The sequence below is a fragment of the Camelus bactrianus genome, chromosome 15 (assembly GCF_048773025.1).
Source record: "Camelus bactrianus isolate YW-2024 breed Bactrian camel chromosome 15, ASM4877302v1, whole genome shotgun sequence".
Taxonomy (NCBI): domain Eukaryota; kingdom Metazoa; phylum Chordata; class Mammalia; order Artiodactyla; family Camelidae; genus Camelus; species Camelus bactrianus.
The window spans coordinates 67,535,995-67,555,129 of NC_133553.1; the positions used below are offsets into that span (position 1 = coordinate 67,535,995).

The window sequence follows — 19,135 nt, forward strand, 5'->3', positions numbered from 1 at the left end:
TTGTTTAGCTCAGCTGACTTTATTTTTTTTGTAGCAGATTTGCTAACTGAAGGGAATAGATTATTGATTCAGATTCTGGCCGAGTGCTGTATCTTGCTGCTGACCAGCAGTTTGAATATCACTTCCTTACAGGAACCTACCTGATTTAGGGGAGTCTTTTAGCGGGTTTATCTCATTTAATCCTTACAGCAACCTGGGGAGGGGGTGGCATTTGAGAGAGATGTTAGGAATTGTTTTTTAGACCATGTCACAAAATCTCAGACTTCGAAGACATGGAAAGGCAGATCTCTTCCTGTGGGGTGCCTTTGTGAAAATTCTGTGTGCTCAAGACTAGCTGGGAGGCTCTATAAAAGTAAAATGACTGCAATTAAAAATCATCCCAATGAGGTTAAAAAAAAAAGATGTACCCAAATAGATCCTACTTAAGGACTTTTCCGCATTAGCTCAGATGTAAATATAAGGGTGAAAACTGGGAGTGATCACGGACCAATAAAATGAAGAGACTCAAGTTCAGGACAGAAAGCAAAATGCAGAAGGGATAGACCCATTTCTTGAGACTGAAGGCATTACACTTCTAATCATAAGGTAAAAAACTGGCCTTTTATTTGCTTCTAGCATAAAAAAGTATCTGTGAACTGTTAAAGTTGGAGCTAATTTGGAATCCCAAGATGGTGAGGTTGCCCTGAAAATCCTTTTCTAAAAAGGTTCAGATTCACACCGTGGGGCCAGAATTGCTAAACCACTGTCAGTTTTGTTCAGTAATCACAGCCCTTTTGTCCCATGCCATGCTGGACCTTTGACATAGTTTACTGTTAAAGCAAGAACGTGTCATGGAGTTCATGGACCAGTGGAAAAAGCAGACATACACATAAACTGATAGTTCTAAAGGGCCATTTGTGTAATAAAAGTTATGCGCATGTTGTGGGCCCTTAGTTTACTGTGGGGCAGCCAGAGGTGTCTCCCTGGGGAAGACAAGGCTTGAACTGGCTTGAAAAATGGGTAGTTACTGCATAAGCAAAATTGTTGCATAGTTTGTCCAAGGAAGTGGAAGCAGTCTAGTATTAGCTAAGGGTACATTTCAGTTGGAAAGGTAGATAGGCGGTTTGATCATAGGAAGATCTTGGATTTTTACCTGTAGGTGATGATAAGGCTGAAGGATTTTAGAGAAGGAAATAAAGGACAAGTGTTCATTTCAGATGGCTCTGATGGCAGTGTGGAAAACTGAGGATAAGAGGGGAATACCAAAGCAGAGTGATGGTCCAAAATAGCAATGTGAGCTGCTGTTAAATTATGGGGATGAAGGCTGGAGATTAGCAAAAATACTTTCAATAAAGGAAAGGAGAAATTTTGCAAATACAAATCAGTGAGTTTAACATTGGTCTCTTAGTTACAAATAACAAAACCAACTAAAATGACTTAAGCTCTCATTTCTGGCACTGCTTGTTTCCAGTTGCATAAAGGATGTCAAATATGTCTCCTCTCAGCTCTCCTTTCGTCTGTCTGCTTCATGTCCAAAGTGGCACTGCCCACGTGATTGCAAAGATGGTTGCCAAGAGTAGGCTTTCTACCAGTTTAGCAATCCAGTGGCAAGTAATCCTTTATGTTCCTTAGTTCTGGGCAAGTCCCTAGACCAGCTCCCTTTAGTCTGGCTCAGATCATGTGACCAGCCCTAAGCCAGTCTGGTCAGACCCGGGTCATGTGACCACTCCTAGAGGTGGCAAGGGGGTCTGCCTCATTTGAACCACGTGGTCTGAGTAGCAGAAGTGGTTGCCACTGTAGACTAGAAAAAGTTATTTTGGCAGTTTTAGTTAGATGTGTGAAGAAAAATGAAAGATGAGCAATTCATCCCTAATCCCACCATCCGTAATTTTTAAGGACTCAAGCAAAAAATGTGCCAGAGGAAAAATTCTTAGAGTTAAAACAGTAAAAAGACAAAATTGAACTGAGCGAATTTTAAAGATCTAATTGGTTTTATTGAATGATCCGTGATTCAGGCAACAGCCAAAGGACTACAGAAAGGGAAAGGTTTTTAAAGGCAAGATAAGGAAGTCAAAAAAGATTATTTTAGGTGTAGGTAACCTACCTATGGGGAATGGGAGGAGTCTGTATGACAGATTACTTCATTGGTGTTGACCAGAAAATTCCTGACCAACCAGTTAAGACTGCATTTCTGGCAGAGGTTGAAATTTTAATTGCGTTACATATTAAGCCCGTTTGGTGGTGTGGCCTAGCATAACTGACTCCATTTGGGGCCTGCAGTTTTCTTTTTAGTCATATGAATCACTCGACTGGTACTGGAATGAATGAGCGTATTTTTGGCTGATCAGTTTGAAGAACAACTGTAGGTCTATCCAACTGTAGGTCTGTCCAACTGTTACCTGAAAACAGGGTTTGCCTCTTGGTGTCAAGCCAAATGATACATCCAAGTCAAAGAGCAGGAGAAGGAAGGATTTATTACAGCAAGTAAGAAAACACTGGGGATATTTCCTAAAGCAGTGTCTCCTGGAAAAGCAAAATTGAGGAATTTTTAAGCCAAGGGTACATGCATATTCATGTGGGGGTGGAGCAGACAAGAATTCAGTCTAGAGTTGGGGCAAAGGTTGACAGAGTCCAAGTTTTAGTTGATTGGAGTCACGAGGCTCAAGAAAGGTCAAAACCATCATTCCTTAAGTACAGCTGATCTTGTGACTGACTGCTGGAGTGGGGCAGGGTGAGGGTGAGGGGCTTGAATTCTGCAAATCACCTCAAGAGCATAATCCAGGCTAATCTTTACCAACAGTTATTATCTTTGCCATTGTTACTTCTCTTGCCTGGTAACAGTCATTTGTTCCTGCATTCTTTTGTTTCCTTAAGACCATTAATTACTGAGACCTGTTTAAAGGCAAGCGTTGTGGCCAGGCTTAGATCACAAAATGACCTGGGCCAGAAATGGCTTATCTTTTGCTTGACAAAGCCATGCTTGATTCTCTTCTACTGTATTTGCTTACACAACCCACCCAAGTGCAACACTGAACATATTGATTTTATAGGCCAGAATGCAATAGCAAAAAGAGCTGGTACATGCTTCAGGGTATACTAGACCACATGCTGCAAACAAATGCTGCCAAAGAAAAGGCTTGGTTGAATTCTGGCTTTGACAACTGTCTGAAGTATTCCAGAGGCAGGACAGGTTTGCCCACAACCTTACCTGTCCCTGATGGTGTCAGTTTCCACTGCGTTCTCAAGACTCCAAGGTCTGTGGCTCCAGCCTCCGCCTCTGCTGGGCCATGTCCTGCAGACGTCTTAAGTTCAGGCAAATCCAAAACGGAGTGAGTGAACCCCCTTCACTCCAAACCTAGCCTGACTCTCCCAATTTCACTGTCCAAGCCGGCAAGCCGAGAGTCATCCCTGACACCATCCCCTCACCCGCCAATGCGGTCACGCCAGTCCAGTCACCTCCCAGGTGTCTCAATCCACTCCTATCCTTGGCGTCATTCCTTCAGTTCCGGCTTCAAGTCTCACCTGGACCGTTGCAATAGCCTCGGGACTTCAGTCCTCATCTCCAGTTTTCAGCTCCCTGCTGTCTCCGCTTATCGCAGGAGCCAGAGTGATCTTTCTAACATGCAAATCTGAAAACGACTCCCCTCCTTAAGGTTCTTCCCTGGCTCCCTCCTGGAGGGAGAAAGCCAGGCGCCTCAGTTGAGCAGCCGGTTGCCGGGTGTGGAGTGGGAATGGAGGCGTTCCATCTAGGGCCTGGGTTGAGTACTTCGGACAGGCTTCCAGGCGGAGGAGGAAGGACCCGCCCGGACCGAGGCCTGGGAGGCAACAGAAGCCCCGGGGTGTGAGCTGGGGCTGAGGGCGGGGCCCTGAGCTGGCCGGGCGACTCGCGGCCTCCGGACGACAGGGGGCGGCCTCGCCGGCGGCGGCTCTGGTCCCGGGGCTCCGCGCCTTTTAGGACCACAGCGGCGACCTCGGGCGGCGGGCGCGTCGGCCGGGCATGGCGGCGTGGAGCCCGGCCGCGGCGGCGCCTCTACTCCGCGGGACCCGCGGGGTGAGCGCGGGCGGGGACCGGGCTGCTTTCCCCGGGCGGGAGCGGCGCGGGCCGGCCGCGGGGCCGGGGCTGCAGAACGCGCTCGCGGAGGGCGGCGCGCCGGGCCGGGGCTTCCCCTGCCTTTCTCTCTCAGTCATTCATTCGTCGGTTCGTCATTCTGGGGGTCCGGCTGCGGGCGTTCGGAGAAGTGTCAGGCCCGGCGCGCGCTGGGGGAGCTCGCGAACCGGGTTGGGGGTGGAGGGCGAGGGGAGCAGACAAGGAAACAGTCACAACACAGCGGGCGCGGGAAGGCAGCGCTGACTTACCGATCCGAAGACGTGGGAGTCAGAGCCCGGAGTCGCGGCGTGCGTGCCGGGGACTGTGGCTGGGGCGCGGCTCCGGAGCGTCCGCCCGGCTTCTGTGACCTTGACCCTCCCCAAATCCCACACTCCCGGAGTAGGAGGCCAGCAGAGGGCACTCACTGCGCGCTCTCTCCTCCTTTCTGATGCATCCTTTTCCTGCCTTCATCCACTTCTTTGGCTTTCCGCTCACGTCCCGCCTTCTCTGGGACCTGCCTCTGCAAGCATGAAGAGCAGTTCTGCTGGTGACTTTCAGCGTGGACAGTCGGCACTCCGGAGATTTTTGTCAATAGATTGCTAGTTCAAGGCCGCTGCCTGCAAATCAGCTAAGATGAGAGAAGGCTTTCCCCGAGGAGTCAACGGTGCTACCACCCTCACCCCTTAGTGATTGCTGCTTCTGCCTGCCACCTGGCTACCCTCTGCCTTTGCCCTCCAGGGCCCTGTCTTCAGAAGAGGTCCCACTTCCCTCCTCAGTCTTACACAGGCCCACAACATAAAGTTTCTGTCCCTCTGTACAGCACTGTCTCCCTCCAGATCTTTCTCCTGACCTGCATTTCAGCTGCCCCTGGAATCGGGACTTATTTGCGGGTTCACAGTAGGTATGCCCTGAATATGTGGTTCTTTCCCTGCTCATCCATCCATCCATCCATCACCGGAGTCCTCCTGAGTGCCTGCCCTGGCTCAGCTCTGGAAGACCACAGTAACAGGACAGGCTCAGTCTTGGCCTCTGAAGACTGGTTGGCAAAGAGTTAGTGCGCAGGTGACTTTAAAAAAAGTGCTCCGAGAGTCTGTGACACAGGTCCTGGTCTGGGCCGTCAGGAAAGGCCTGCGGATGGGCAGCACTGAGCGGGTGAAGGCACGGTACCTTCGGCACCAGCGCTTAATGAACAGCGCTCCACCCACCATCCTCCTTCAGTCACTTCCTTTGTAATGCTTCTCTCATCTGGTCATCTTTCCTGACTAGCTTCAAAAGGTACTGTTACTTGGGCACCAAGGAGCCTGTCTAACAAAGTCCAAAATCTTTGGCCTGACATTCAAGGCCTGCCATGCTCTGTTTTCAGTCTTGCTTTTCAGCATGTGCTCAACCCAGCCAAGGGGCCTCCGACTGGTTTTCTGCTCCTTCACCCCTAAGTGTTGAGACACATTCCCATCAGAAGCACTGGCTCCTTATGGCAGACACTGGGAGAGGGGAGAGTGTTGCAGCCAATGGTGAATAATCTAAAAATGTTTATCCTTCAGGTTTCTTTACTAGAGTTCTGTCTCTTCTCCCCAGTAGAGTTGCAAAGGGTAGCTGGCTCGCTGAGCAGTAGGTCACAGGGTTACATCCCCGCTGGAGAGAGTGTGGAATGTTAATCAGGCCTAAAGGATGGGTGACATCTGGCCCCATCAGTGCATAGGCAGTGGCACACTGGCCTAGCGGGGCAAGCCTGAGCCGGGATGCCCAGCCTCTCCTGGCTCTGCATCTTGCTAACGGATCCAGCCTTGGGCACATTACCAGTGCTTCAGTTTCCTCACTTATAAAATTGCCATCACATGATAGTGTCTCTCTCACAACATGACCATGAGGAGTTAAACATCTCTTGAATTCAGTTTGGGGCCTTATTGTCTCGAGTCAGAAGTGAGTTATTTACAGTTCCACTCCCCTCTCAAAAAGAAGTTTATTCCATATCCTGGGGAGCTTAAATGGACATGGGTCACCAGGCAGTCCCTCTGACTTGGTCCAGGGCCCTGCCTTGCAGGGGGCGGGCAGGCGGGTCCTGCGCAGTGACTCGCCTCTGTTCTGTGACAGCTTCCTCTTCTCCACTGTGCCAAGCGGATGTTTGCCTCGCAGACCGAGGGGGAGCTCAAGGTGACCCAAATTCTCAAAGAAAAGTTTCCTCGAGCTACAGCTATCAAAGTCACCGACATTTCAGGTAAGGCTCTCTCATCTTTCCCACGGAGTCTGGTAGGATTTTACTGCTGGATGGGCAGAGGGCAGGGGGCTCAGGGGAAACTTGCCATCAGTGGCTTCTCAGCTTGTGTAGCTTTTGGACAGATAGAATTCAGCCCCTCCCACCTGATGGAGTGGAGGTGGGGGTGTCAAAACATCAGAGGGAAACTGGGGACAAGGCTCAGCTGTGAGGACTCATGGTTACCAGTCAGGCCCAGCTCAGATGGGGTCCCTGTCAGTCACCCTGGGTCCACAGGTCCACAATCTTTAATTTGACTTCAAGATAAGCCTTAAATTTCCCCGCATTCTTCTGACACCTTAGAATGTCAGAGTTGGAACAGACCCCAGGAAGATTTTGTTCTTTTGAGGAACACAGTTGCCTCATTTTCCCCATGAGGAGATGACCCCAGAGAGTCCCAAGAACCTGGCCAGCCCCTCATGAGGAGGAGGCAGCAGAACCAGGACCCAGGACAGACTCTGTCCTGAGCCCAGTTACCAGCCACAACCAGGTCCTGCCTTTCCCAAATGGCTGCTGGCCCCTCAGAAGTTCAGGCTGACTCTGAGTTAGGAGTAGGCTGGGAAGTCAGCTTCTGCACCCACAGGTTGGAGAAGATAAGGCCCTTATCTAGACTCATATGGAACTGCTGGCCAGTGGTGGCGAGGTGGGCATCCACCTGCATCTCTCCCCACCCAGACGCGGTCTTTGTCACTCTGCATTGCCTGGAGGGCTCCCTGGCTTCTCTGACAACATCACGTTTACAAAGATTGGGAGAAAGCTTAGAAAGTAGTTTTTATTCCAGAAACGACAGGAAATTAACCAAGCTAAAGATCTGTTGGATTGGTAGGTTGGGTGAGACCCTTCAGGGGTCCCAGGGCAGTGCTGAGGTCTTGATGTCACCAGTCCTGGATGTGCCCCAGGCCCAGTTTGGGCAGAGTTGGAACTTGACCTCCAGTCTGGCTCTGCTCAGCCCTAGGTAGAGTGCAGAAAGGGAATCAGGCCAGGAACCTCCTAGGTAACTAGAGAGAATCTTAACAGCGCCCACTGAAGCACTTGTCATGAAACAGCCTGATGTTAAGAGCACTGGGGACGTTTTCTTGCCCACACTGTTTCGTGCTAGAGCGGCACATTTATTATCAGTCATCCAGCCTTGTGGAGACAAAGTGTGGGCTGGGGGTAGATGGGTCCCATACAAGCTCTGCCTTGAGAGCGTCCCCAGAAAGCCGCCCCCTCCCTGCCGCAGCCCAGGATGCTCCAGGGGCCATTCTGTCTTTAGCTAGTTTATTGTGATGCTGTGTCCCCGTCTCTCTCAGGCTTCCTTGTTCCTGTTCTTTGGGATAGTATTACACACAGTTTTCAAACCGATGTTAGCGTATTTTTGCATTTTTAACAATACCGACTGCTGGTCCTTTGGAAGGTGGAATACTAAAATTCAGTCCCTCTCACCCTCTTCCATGGCATTTGCTGGCTTCATAGAAGGAAATACTAGGGTTTGTTTGTTTGTTTGTTTGTTTTGTTTTGTTTGGGGGTTAGGGGGAGGTACTTAGGTTTATTTATTTATTTTAATGGAGGGACTGGGGATTGAACCCAGGACCTCATGCATGCTAAGCATGTGCTCTGCCACTGAGCTGTACCCTCCCCACTAAAAGGGAATACTAGGAAAACCTCCATTTCCTAGGTTTTGCATGCTGTGTGCCTTATCTTTTCTACCCCAGAAGCAATGATCCTGGGTACTGCAAATGCCTTACAAAAGGAGGAGCTCGTTTTGGATCCTCCTACCAGGAGGACGTGATCTGTTTCTAACAGCCTTAGCAACTTTCTGCTGAATAGTAACATTCAGACCTTCTTTGGATTATGTGGTACTTACTTCAAGGACATAAGGAACTATGGCTGCTGTAAATAATTGAAACACTTTCAAATTGCATTTATTTCAGGAGGCTGTGGGGCAATGTATGAGATTCATATAGAATCAGAAGAATTTAAGGAGAAGAGAACTGTCCAGCAGCACCAGATGGTAAATCAGGTCAGTAGAGGCGCCTGTGATTCTTTGCCACTGGTCTCTGCGTCTGAAAGGGCCTGTGAGTGGGGGTGGTGTTTTACCTACAGTCCTAGGAAAGAGTAATGCAGTACCAGTCACATGAGAGATGCTCAGTATCGCTAAGTATCAGAGAAATGCACATCAAATCTACTGTGTGGTGTTACCTCGCACTGGTCAGAAAAGTCCACACATATTAAATGCTGGAGAGGGTGTGGAGAAAAGGGAACCCTCCTACCCTATTGGTGGGAATGTAAATTGGTGCAGCCATTGTGGAAAACAGTATGGAGATTCCTTTAAAAACTAAAAATACAGTTACCATACGATCCAGCAATCCCACTCCTGGGCATATATCTGGAGAAGACTCTTAATTCAAAAAGACACTTGCACCCCAATGTTCATAGCGCTATATACAATAGCCAAGACATGGGAACAGCCTAAATGACCAGCGACAGATGACTGGATAGAGAAGATGTGGTGTACATACACAATGGAATATTCCTCAGCCAAAAAAAAGAATGAAATAATTTGCATCAACATGGATGGACCTAGAGATTATTGTATTAAGTGAATTAAGTCAGACAGAGAAAGACAAATATATGATATTACTTGTATGTGGAATCCAAAAAAAGATACACGTGAACTTATTTATAAAACAGAAATAGACTCACAGACACATATATGTATAAAACCAAATCACTTTGCTGTACACATGAAACTAACACAACATTATAAATCAACTATACATCAGTAAAAAAACATATACCACAATCATGTGAACAGGACTCAGGACCTGAGAAAAATAAAATCTGGAACTGTCTGGGATTGGGTTGGGGCAAATATGAATTTTATTCAAAATTGAAAATAAACTATCCAATAGTTATATTGCATTTCCAATATATATATTGCATAATGCTATCAGTATTTACTGTTATTGTTGTATATTGACTAGTATTTATAAACACAGGAGTACTAAAAGGTACATGTTTTTGTAGATTTGAAGGGTTTTTTTTGGCCTGTTTAGGGCTGCTTGATAGGTGGGTAAACTGAGGCATGGCAGAGTAAGGCCCAATAGATTCATTGTCTATGCTTGTTTCACTTGTAGTTTATACCAGCCTTCACCCTTGCTCCTGTGTCTAAATTCACTCCCTCCAGCTGGTGTGTTTGACATCATTCTGGAAAGTCTTGCACTTCGTAAACTAGTTTAACTTGTGCAAAGCAAAGCTCTGGTCGTGAGAGTCCCTGCGGCCCCTCGTACATTGAGTTCAGGTGTCCCGCCTGCTCTTGCAGACCCTTCCCACCCTTTTCTGCACAGACTCTCCCTCTGGCCCCTGCCCGTTGGTCTCTCTGCATCTGGACCTTTGCCCATGTCAAGCTTCCTGCCTCGGCTGCCCCCTGCCCCTCACTCCTCCAGCTCAAATGCTGCCTCCCTCTGAATGAGTGTCCCCACCCTCTGACGCCAGCGTTTTCTGCCTTGTGTGCAGGATGCGTAGGACACCTGTCCCTTGGCCCTCCCAGCCCTTTGTGGTCTGGTTCCTTGTTGGGTCCGTCTGTGGAGTCCTCATGGAGTCTGGCCTGCAGTTGGATATGGGCACCTATGGCCCTGAGGCCTGCTGGTGGTCCGACTGGGCAATCTGGGGTGGGACAGCAGCCACTGCAGGCCCCCAGAAGCACTTCTAGCCCCTTGTGATCCCAGAGATTGGAGCCAAGGTAGAAGACAAGGCAGGGAAGACCTGACTGGCCCAGATCATCCCCAACTCATGAGACTTTGGGTTTTGCTACCAAAACCACTCAGGCTGCCTGGTGCACCTGGGCTCCTAGGGGTGCTTTAATTTCAGCGCATCCCCTGGCCTGAAGCCATGGTTACAGGTGGTTAAGGATGCAGGCTCTGGAGTCAGACTGCCAGCATTTCAGATCTGAGCTCTGCTACTTTCTGTGCTGTGACCTTGAGCAAATTACTTCATCTCCCTGTGTCTCAGTTCCCTAGTCTGTAACAGGGAGCATAACAGGATTTGCCTCAAAGGGCCCTTCTGAGGGTTAGTGATGAAGACAGAGCAGTAAGAACAGTGTCTGACACATAGTAAGCGCTCGGTGAACGTCGGTGCCATCACCACCATCATTGTTCCCTCTAAACACTGCGAGGAGCCCGCACCACATCCAGGGGGCAGGGCAGCAGTTTCCTCCATGTGGGGGAATGTCACCTGCATCATCTTGGGTTCAAGGTTTCTTTTGGGCCCTTACAGAACACGTACCTTCTCTAGCCCCATCCCAGCTGGAGAACCTCGCTCACTTGTCTGTCGTTGCCCCAGGAAGCCGACTCTGCAGGCCAGGCCTGGGTCTGTTTTCTTCACTACTGTGTCTGTCCCCAGCACGTGACAGAGGACCCGGTACATTGAAAGAGCTCAATCACTGTGTCACAGTAAGGAGAGCTGGTCTGGGTTTGGTTATTGGTTTACAGAGAAAGCAAATGTTTAATGCCTACATGGTGTTCATTACAGAGAGCGCACCTCCAGGCATCGGCATGCTTGTAACCCCGAGCCGCTACCACCTGGTTTACCAAGCACTGCCTGTTGTGGAGCGGGTGATGCAGGCCTGCAGCCGCCGGAGCAGGGTAGGCAGGAGAGGAAGGGCGTTCTCGGAGCCTGAACTTCAGTTTGAGCAGAGGCCGTTAGTGGCCACAGCAAAGAGTTAGGGCTCTAATGCATGCTTCTCACACACTGATGTGGTCGTGGGCATGTTCAGATGATTATGTTTGTGGGTGTTGGCTTTGATAGAGTCACGAGGGAAAGACAAAGTGAGATGTCTCTAAGAGGAAGCCTGTTGGCCTGTAGGGGTCTGAACTGGACCTGGAGTTACGGGTGGCGGGGGTCAAGGTTCTGACAGGAGGAGGCCAATCTCGGAGTGGAGCGGAGAAGGCAGAGAGGTGAGCAGACTGTGTTCCCAGGTTCTGTTCCCAGCTCGTGCTTGCCCAGTAAGTAGTTTCTTTGGGGGTGGGTGAGAGCTGGTGCAGTGCCCAGGCTCAGGTGGGGGACTGCTGAAGGCCAGGGTGAAGCTTTCCTCATTCATCTTGCCTGGTCACCTAGCAGAATCAAGACTCTCAGGCCAGAAAGTCCTGGAAAAGGGCACTTGGCCTATTTGATGCTGGGATCCACCCTCCTGTACCCCCGCCTTCTCATCAGACAGGCCCTGCCTGGTTCCCTGTCACGACTCACACCTGCTGCACCCTCAGGAGTGAACTCGCCCTTCCCCCGGGCCCCTGCCAGCTGTGGCCCAGCCTCTCCCAGCACCCACGGTTCATCAGCCTTCTCTTCTCAGATCGTCGCTGGCATTTGCTCTAGGCCAGGCCCCAGGGATGGCAGGATGACCAGTGTTCCTTCCCCATCCATCCTGTCCCTACCCTGGGGAGCAGCCACTGGGAAGAGAGCAAGCACCGAGTCCCCTTTTGTGTTGGGCGGAGTTAGTTCCATCCTGCTCTGCACGTCACACTGTGATCTGAGCCTCGGTTTCCTTGTTGGCAGATACCACGTGAGATACTGAGCATGTTCTGACTTCATGCTGGCACGGGGAAGGCGTTTGGTAAATAGCAGTTGCCCTCTCCGTTTCTCTCGCCCCTTTCCTGTCTGTTGCCCATCCTGCTCCCCTAGGGTTACCTCTGCCCTTGTCCCCCTACTCAGAGCCTTTCAGTGGACACCCTGGTTGCCCACTGAGCCTAGTCCCACCCCCCTCCTCTGCAATTTCTGATCCTCTGTGTGATTGGCCTCAGTCTTCCCTCCACGTGCCTGACTTGAAGCCAGGCTTTTCCTGGTGAATTGTGGCAGGTTCCCAGCCTTTCCTCGCCTTGCTCTCCGGGGCCCAGTGCCCTATCCCTCTCTCCCTGGTCTGCTCCCAGCCATCTAGCTCCTAGGCTGCCTCCTCCACAAATGACCAGTGCAGTAGCAAATGCTCCGTCCTGTGAAACCCGCAGCAGCGCTGAGCTGGCTTGTGGTTCGGCAGCCCCCATCACTGTGCTGAGTCCATTTCTTTCTTTCTCTCTCTTTTTTTTTTCCAAATTGAAGTATAGTCAGTTACAATGTGTCAGTCTCTAGTGTACAGCATAATGTCCCAGTCATGCATATACATGCATATATTTGTTTTCATATTCTTTTTCATTAAAGGTTGTTACAATATATTGAATATAGTTCCCAGTGCTATAGAGAAGAAATTTGTTTTTTATCTATTTTTATACAGAGTGGTTATCATTTGCAAATCTCAAGCTCCCAAATTTATCCCTTCCCACTCCCTTTCCCCTGGTAGGTGTGTTACTTCCCTTACCTTTTCATCATTTTCCCACGCCTTTTTCATCTGTGTCCCCAGCACCCAGCATAATGCTGTGGGCTTAGCAGGTGCTGAAAAATGTTTACCCAAGCTACATCTTATGACCTGTGGGACTTTGACCAAGTCACTTCCCACCAGGGCCTCGGTTTCCTCGCCTATTTAAAGGGACCCAAGTGATCTCCGAGACCCTCTGTAGCTGTAAGATACTGTAGGCTGTGCTGGGGAGCCCTTCGAGGGCTACAGGGATCCTGGGAGAAGGCAGTGGGCGGGGACGTGCATGGCCCAGGTGGTTTCTCTGTCCAGGTCTTACATGTGAAGGTGCGACTGGGCTGTCATCTTGCCAGGGTTGCTTTAAGAATTGTAGCCCAGACACAGGGACAGCCTCTAGGGAGCATTCTGTGCCTGCAGAAAGCAGAGAGTATGTGGCCCAGGGGGCTGTGTCCCCCACCCCCTGCAGTGACATGGGGCTTGTTCCAGGGGCATTTCTGCTTATCTGCAGAGTGCAGGGGGCTGATCTGTGAACATGGAGATGGTGAGGCAGCTGATTGGCCCCTAACACAGCCACAGCTCCTGGGGTCAGGGCTGGATAGGGGCCCAAGGGAAACCGGGGGTGGTCAGGATACTTGGGGTCAGGTTCTGTCTGTGACTCGCTTGCTTGCTGACTCTGGACAAAGAATAAACTCTATTTCTTTTCTTTTTCTTTTTTTTTTCTAAGATTATCTCTACAGATCCTTCTGACCCAATAAACCTGACCACGTGTGTTAGTATTCTCTTTGTTGTAAGCAACAGAGACAAAGTTAAAACTAGCGTAAGCAAACAAAGGCAACTAATTGGCCCAGGTAATGAAATTATCTAGATACAGGGTCTTAAGTTCATCGGCGTGCTTTTTCATACTCTCTCTTTCTGGGCCTTCAGTTTCTGTGTGGGGGCCTCGTTTTCTCCTGTTGAAGATGGGCTTTCTCTTCTTGGTGGGGAACACGGCCCCAGGCTGCCTGCAGGTGACATTATTCCGGTACACAGGCAACACTGAGGGCACATTGTGGGCTTGGTTCCAGGCCACTGCAGTAAATTGAGTCACGTGACTTTTTTTGGTTTCCCAGTGATAAAAAAGTTATGCTTACATTATAATGTATCTACAAAGTGTGCGATAGCATTATGTCTAAAAAAAAAATTCTACCTATCTTAAGTAAAAAAGACTTTGCTAACTATTATCTGATAACACAGGGATGCCACAAACCTTCACTTTATTAAAACACACACACACACACATCTGCAAAATGCAGTAAAGCTAAGTGCAATACAAGGAGGGATGTCTGTAGTGACCAAGAGAGAAGGCTTTACACTGAAAAATGCCAGGGGATATTCTGATTGGCCCAGTTTGGGTCCTGTGTCACTCCTGGACCAGTCAGGCTGGGCCAGGGGCACATAGCTACCTCAGTGCCAGGCCAGTTGGATAGTCCCACCAGCAGTACACAATGAAAGTGGAAGGGAACTGTTCCCCAGGAAAAGGGGGATTGCTGGACAGACTGGGGGAAAAATGTCCACGCCGCTGTGATGTCTTTGACTCCACCTCTGCACTGATTATAAACACCAGTGGTCCGTGCCTCATTCAGGTCCTGTAGCTTCTCTCCTGGCTAATTATCTGTTTGATTGTGGTGGCTCATCTACACTTGGGCCCTGACTCCATTTGTAGCCTTAAACAAAACTCATAATTTACTACTTTATTTTCTGACCTAGAATAATATTGGGGAATTGGTGCTAATTAGTGTAATTTTAAAGAACAGCTGTTCATTGCTCGAAATAACAAAACACAAGCAGCCTAAAAGTTCATATTGAGACAGGCTGAAAATTTATGATCCATATAATGGAACACTGTGCCGATACAAAAAAGAAGGAGGGTGTGACTTATGCCTGATATGGAAAGATCTCCAATGTTAGGGGGAAACGCAGAGTGTAGACAATGTGTCTGAAATACTATCATTTGTGTTTTTAAAAGGTGGTGGAATGGAATATATATTCATATTAGCTTAAATATGTGTTTTTTTTAATTTTAAGTTTTTTTAATTTAAGTTTTGTGTGCGGTGGGGGTAATTACATTTACTTATTTAATGGAGGTGCTGGGGATTGAACCCAAGACACGCATGCTAAGCATGTGCTGGGCTATACCCTCCCCTGCAAATATGCGTTTTTAAATCCTTGCAAAGATATATAAGAAAGTACCAACAGTTCTCTGTTTGGGATAGAGGTAGGAATGGGGACAGTTGTGGGAGGGAGATGTCACTGTAAGCCTTTTGATTTTTTTTTAACTTTTTTTATTGAGTTATAGTCATTTTACAATTTTGTGTCAAATTGTATGCCTTTTGATTTTTGAGCCAGGTTAAATACTGATTCAAAAAAAAAAGATGTTTTCTGGAAAAATTGCTTAAAGAAAGTGTGTGCCAAGTCTCCTTTTATCTAGAGCTATATAAAGATACCCTCACAGAGGCTTACATAATCCTCGTCAGGTACAGACCAGTGACGATGCTCTTCTGCTTCCTTAGGCACTAAAAGAAGAAATCAAAGGCATGCATGGATTGCGGATATTTACCTCCGTCCCCAAACACTGACCACACCCTGGCTGCGTAGATGCTGCTGCTAAATCTTGGATGAATCTGACTGATAACCATTCTTTCATAGGCATCCGACAAAAATTTTATCTATTTTGCTGATAGACATTTCCATAATATAATTATAGAATATGTTATCTATTTAGATGTTAATTAAAGGCAACAGACAACTAAAATTTTTTTTTCATTACAAAAAAATATTTATTGAGTCATGCTCTGTGCTAGGCAGCATTCTCAATATGGGAATAAGGTAATTCATAGAAGCAAACCGAGAAAGAACTGTATGAAGTTTTTGAAGAGTCGTTAATAATATCTTCTAGTTCCTTTATTTCAGAAGCACGTCCTTTTGCTCAAAGTGGTCTCGTCTTTGAACAGTTTGGTCCTGCTGCTAGAGGCAGAGTAGAGTGCCACCTTGTTTATCTTGTCCAGAAACTTTCTGGTTTCTTCTCGTCTATGAAACTGCTCAGTCCCCTTAATCTTACCGAAAAGAAAAGATCCCTTGGTTCTGCTGTTTCCTTCATTTACCACTCTCTCCCCCTTCCCCTCCAAACTGCTTACAAGAATGATCTTGGACCCTCAGCTTCATACTTCCTGGAGTGGACTCAGGCATCTGGGCTGCCTGGATTCTTCTTCAAGTTTGAAGATCCTCCTTTGCATCTTGGTGGGAGGTTGAGCCCACCTCCCGTGACAGAAGCTGGAAAGACTTCCCTAGCTCCTTGGCAAACAAGGCACCAGCACGTGATCTAGACTCAGTCAATCAGATGGATCTGCCTTGAACCTGGCCCTGGGAGCAAGCGATGCTGAGAAGCAGGGGCAGCGGCGTGTCCGTTTCGGCAGCTGTGGCAGCCACATCCAGTGCCGTGGGTGGTGCTGGTGTGACGGGCTGCTGCCTCTGGAGTCCTTGACGGTAGTCACAGTGTCAGCAGCATGATTTGGGCTCTGGCCACAGTGTCTTCCTGTTCCAGCCCATTTTCAGAAGCTGCTTTGTTAGTGTTCCCAGAAATTCTACAATCATCCCAATATCCTTTCACTAAATTCTTTTCTGCTCACGTCGGCCTGGTCAATGTCTGTTGCTTACAACCAAGAGCCCTGCTGGGTTCACCCGCCCCTCCCAGTGTGGCTTCTGCCCTCCTTCTTTCATCTCTACCAGAGAGCTTTCTGAGAGATGAACACATCCACGGCTGCCCTCAGTCCTCCGTGACCCCAGTCACCATGGTGGTGGCAGGTTGACCCTCCACTCCTTCCTCAGACTCCTTTGTCTTTCATGGAACTGATCACAAGAAAAAAAACACTGGTCAGTACTGGTTCTTAAGGTCCCTCTTATCTCCCTAAGAAATAAGTCTACATAGGTAAAACAGCCTTGGGCCCCAGAGTTTTTGAACAGCACAGATTTTAAATACTGTGTTCACATACCATGCCCCCATTTTTGGTTTAAAATTATTCTCTAACTCCACAGTGTAGGGGAGGGACTGGTGCCCTGCCAAGGCAAAAATGCCTTTTACGTGCAGTCGATTCACTCAGTTGTGCCAGAGCTGAGAAGACAGGATAAAACAACTGCTGAGGCCCAAGGCACCCCTGAAAGAGCGAGACACCCCAGAGGGCAGCGTATAGGTGGTGTCGTGAGGAAATGCCTAAGAGTGGAGCCCCAGAGGTGAGAAGGAGGCCGTGGTCAGCGAGAGCAGAGCGACCACAGAATGAGATACATGTTGGTTCCTTGGGTGGAGCTAATTTGCCCTTGACCACGGGCTGGACATAGTGATATGCTTCTAAACAGCAGAATAAAGCAGAAGGAACAGTGTGCAGCTTCAGAGACGAGGTCATAAAAGGCACTGTGGCTTCCTCCTTGCTCTCTTGGATTGCTTTCTCTGGGGGAAGGTAGCTGCTGTGTTGCGAGGACACTCAAGCAGCCTGCGGAATGGAACTAAGGCATCTTAACAGCCAATGAAGTAGGCCTGCCAAGCAGCCAGGAGGCAACTGAGCCTTCTGCTGAGACAGTCACTTATCTTGGATGTGGATCTTTCCAAGTCCGTCACAGCCAAGCCTTCAGAAAACTAGCCCCCGGCTGACGTCTTGACTACAGAGAGCCAGAACCACTCAGCTAGGCTCCTCCTCGACTTCTGACCAATAGGAACTGTGAGGTGTCTGCTGTTTTAAACCATGAAATTTGGGGGTGAATTTTTATGCGGTGATAGATGGCTGATACGTTTGTGCATTACTAGGAGGACACTGGGGCATTACACATATTGAAGGAAGGGTTAGAGCCAAACTGCAGAAAGGAGAGGAGTACCGCTGAATGTTGGAACACCAGCGCCACCGGGTCCCCCTGCATCTCCTGTCTGCGTCTCTCCAGATCAGCGTCATTGTCTCCCTGTAAATGGGCATTCACCATATACTACTGCCCGTATATGACTCACTGTATTGCCAGTAGCTCTTAATTTTTATATCTTAATGTTCAGCCATGAGAAGGGCAGACTTTCTTTCCAACTTCCGCTTCGAAGGATGCCGGGGAAGGCTCTGATCGGCCCATCGTGAATGAGGAAACACCCTGGACTAATCAGCTGGAGTCCAGGGGTCAGCGTACACTGCAGCATCTCTCTGGACTGGTTTGCAGCAGAAGGAGGAGCAAGTGCCAAAAAAAGTAGGGTTTTTTTAATTCTCCAAAGAAGAGACTAGGGTGGAAACAACAGGTATTCTCAGCTGGAGGAGAAGGTGAGTGGACCTAGCAGGCCTCCTAGGAGTGGGGGGGGCCCTAAAGAAACTGGGACTCTTCCCTCTACTTCACCCCCCAACCCCCACCCCAGGGGACTCTTCAGACCCAGTGAAATGTGTCAGTCTGACCGCTTCCACATGTCTGCCTCCAGATCTGGCAAGAACTTTAAAAAGTAGCCCCCTACCACGACATACACACACACAGTTGTTCTTGACGACCAAACTAAAGGAACGCTGGGAGAGGAATCACAAGGTTTCTTGTTAGCTGACTGAACAAGAAGAAATTGTTTAATGTTAGGGGCCACAGTATATATAACGCTGCATCTGATACAGCCAATTCCTAGCTTTTAGATTAAATGCTACTTATGGAAACTGCTGAATTAAGGTGATATGTTTTCTGAGTTAAGTGTTCTTTTAAAAACAGTGTACAGTTTTCCAGTGGAAAATCCAAAGCGTCCTAGGGTAAGTGCTTGCTGACTGGGCAAGTCAACTTAAGGGACACTGCCCGGTCCACAGCCTTCCCTCGAGCTGTTTTGTCCCATGGGTTCCTGTGGTGCCCCTCTCACTCCTTATTAGACCACCCAGCTGACAGACACGGGACTGGCGGGCCTGCAACCTGAGGGGGTTGGGGAGGGGGCGGGGACTGGAGCCACAGAGCCCCACCCAGACACTGGCAGTGGCAAGGAATCGAGAGATTCCATTCCCTTTCCTGGGAATCCAAACAGGAAAGGGTGAGTATATGACCCAAGGACAGCTGACGGCTGGTGGAAAGCTCTGGTTCAAGTCGGGAAATACAGAGAAAATCAGTCAAGGAGAAGCAGAAGTTGAAAAACATGGCCCGGGAGCAGTCATGAGAGGTACTGGCAAGTCTAAGAGGAAGCCGACACTGAGAAATAAAGAAGATAGATTCCCAGTTCCACTGCAAAGTAGAGCTACCTCGGGTGTTTAAAAGATACCGACACCTGGGTCCCTCCCAGGTCCAAGAGGCCAGCTAGGGAGCAGTGGGGAGAGTGAACGCTCAGACCTCAGGTAGTCAAGTTATACTGGGCTTGAACCGCCCGGGACTCCTTAAAGCCCCAGGAGCCGGAACCCACCCCTCCACCGGGGAAGCCCCGCCCCGCCCACCCCCTTTTCCCTCTAGGGAGCTGCTGCGCATGCGTCACTGTGCCCGCTCA

The 19,135-nt window shown here is 49.0% G+C and overlaps 1 protein-coding gene and 1 long non-coding RNA gene across 2 annotated transcripts; one reads left to right on the forward strand and one right to left on the reverse strand.

Moving 5' to 3' along the window:
* Positions 1-2,427: 2,427 nt before the first annotated feature.
* On the reverse strand, positions 2,428-4,474 carry LOC123616138 (uncharacterized). The gene is made up of 2 exons (XR_012499021.1): positions 4,336-4,474; positions 2,428-4,199 (listed from the first exon to the last, which is right to left on the reverse strand). It is a non-coding gene; the product is annotated as an uncharacterized LOC123616138 (long non-coding RNA).
* Positions 3,875-15,427, forward strand: BOLA3 (bolA family member 3). The gene is made up of 4 exons (XM_074341349.1): positions 3,875-4,030; positions 6,158-6,281; positions 8,231-8,319; positions 15,186-15,427. The coding sequence occupies exons 1-4, from the start codon at positions 3,977-3,979 to the stop codon at positions 15,249-15,251; spliced, it is 333 nt and encodes a 110-aa protein (XP_074197450.1). The 5' UTR covers positions 3,875-3,976; the 3' UTR covers positions 15,252-15,427.
* The last annotated feature ends 3,708 nt before the right edge of the window (positions 15,428-19,135 follow it).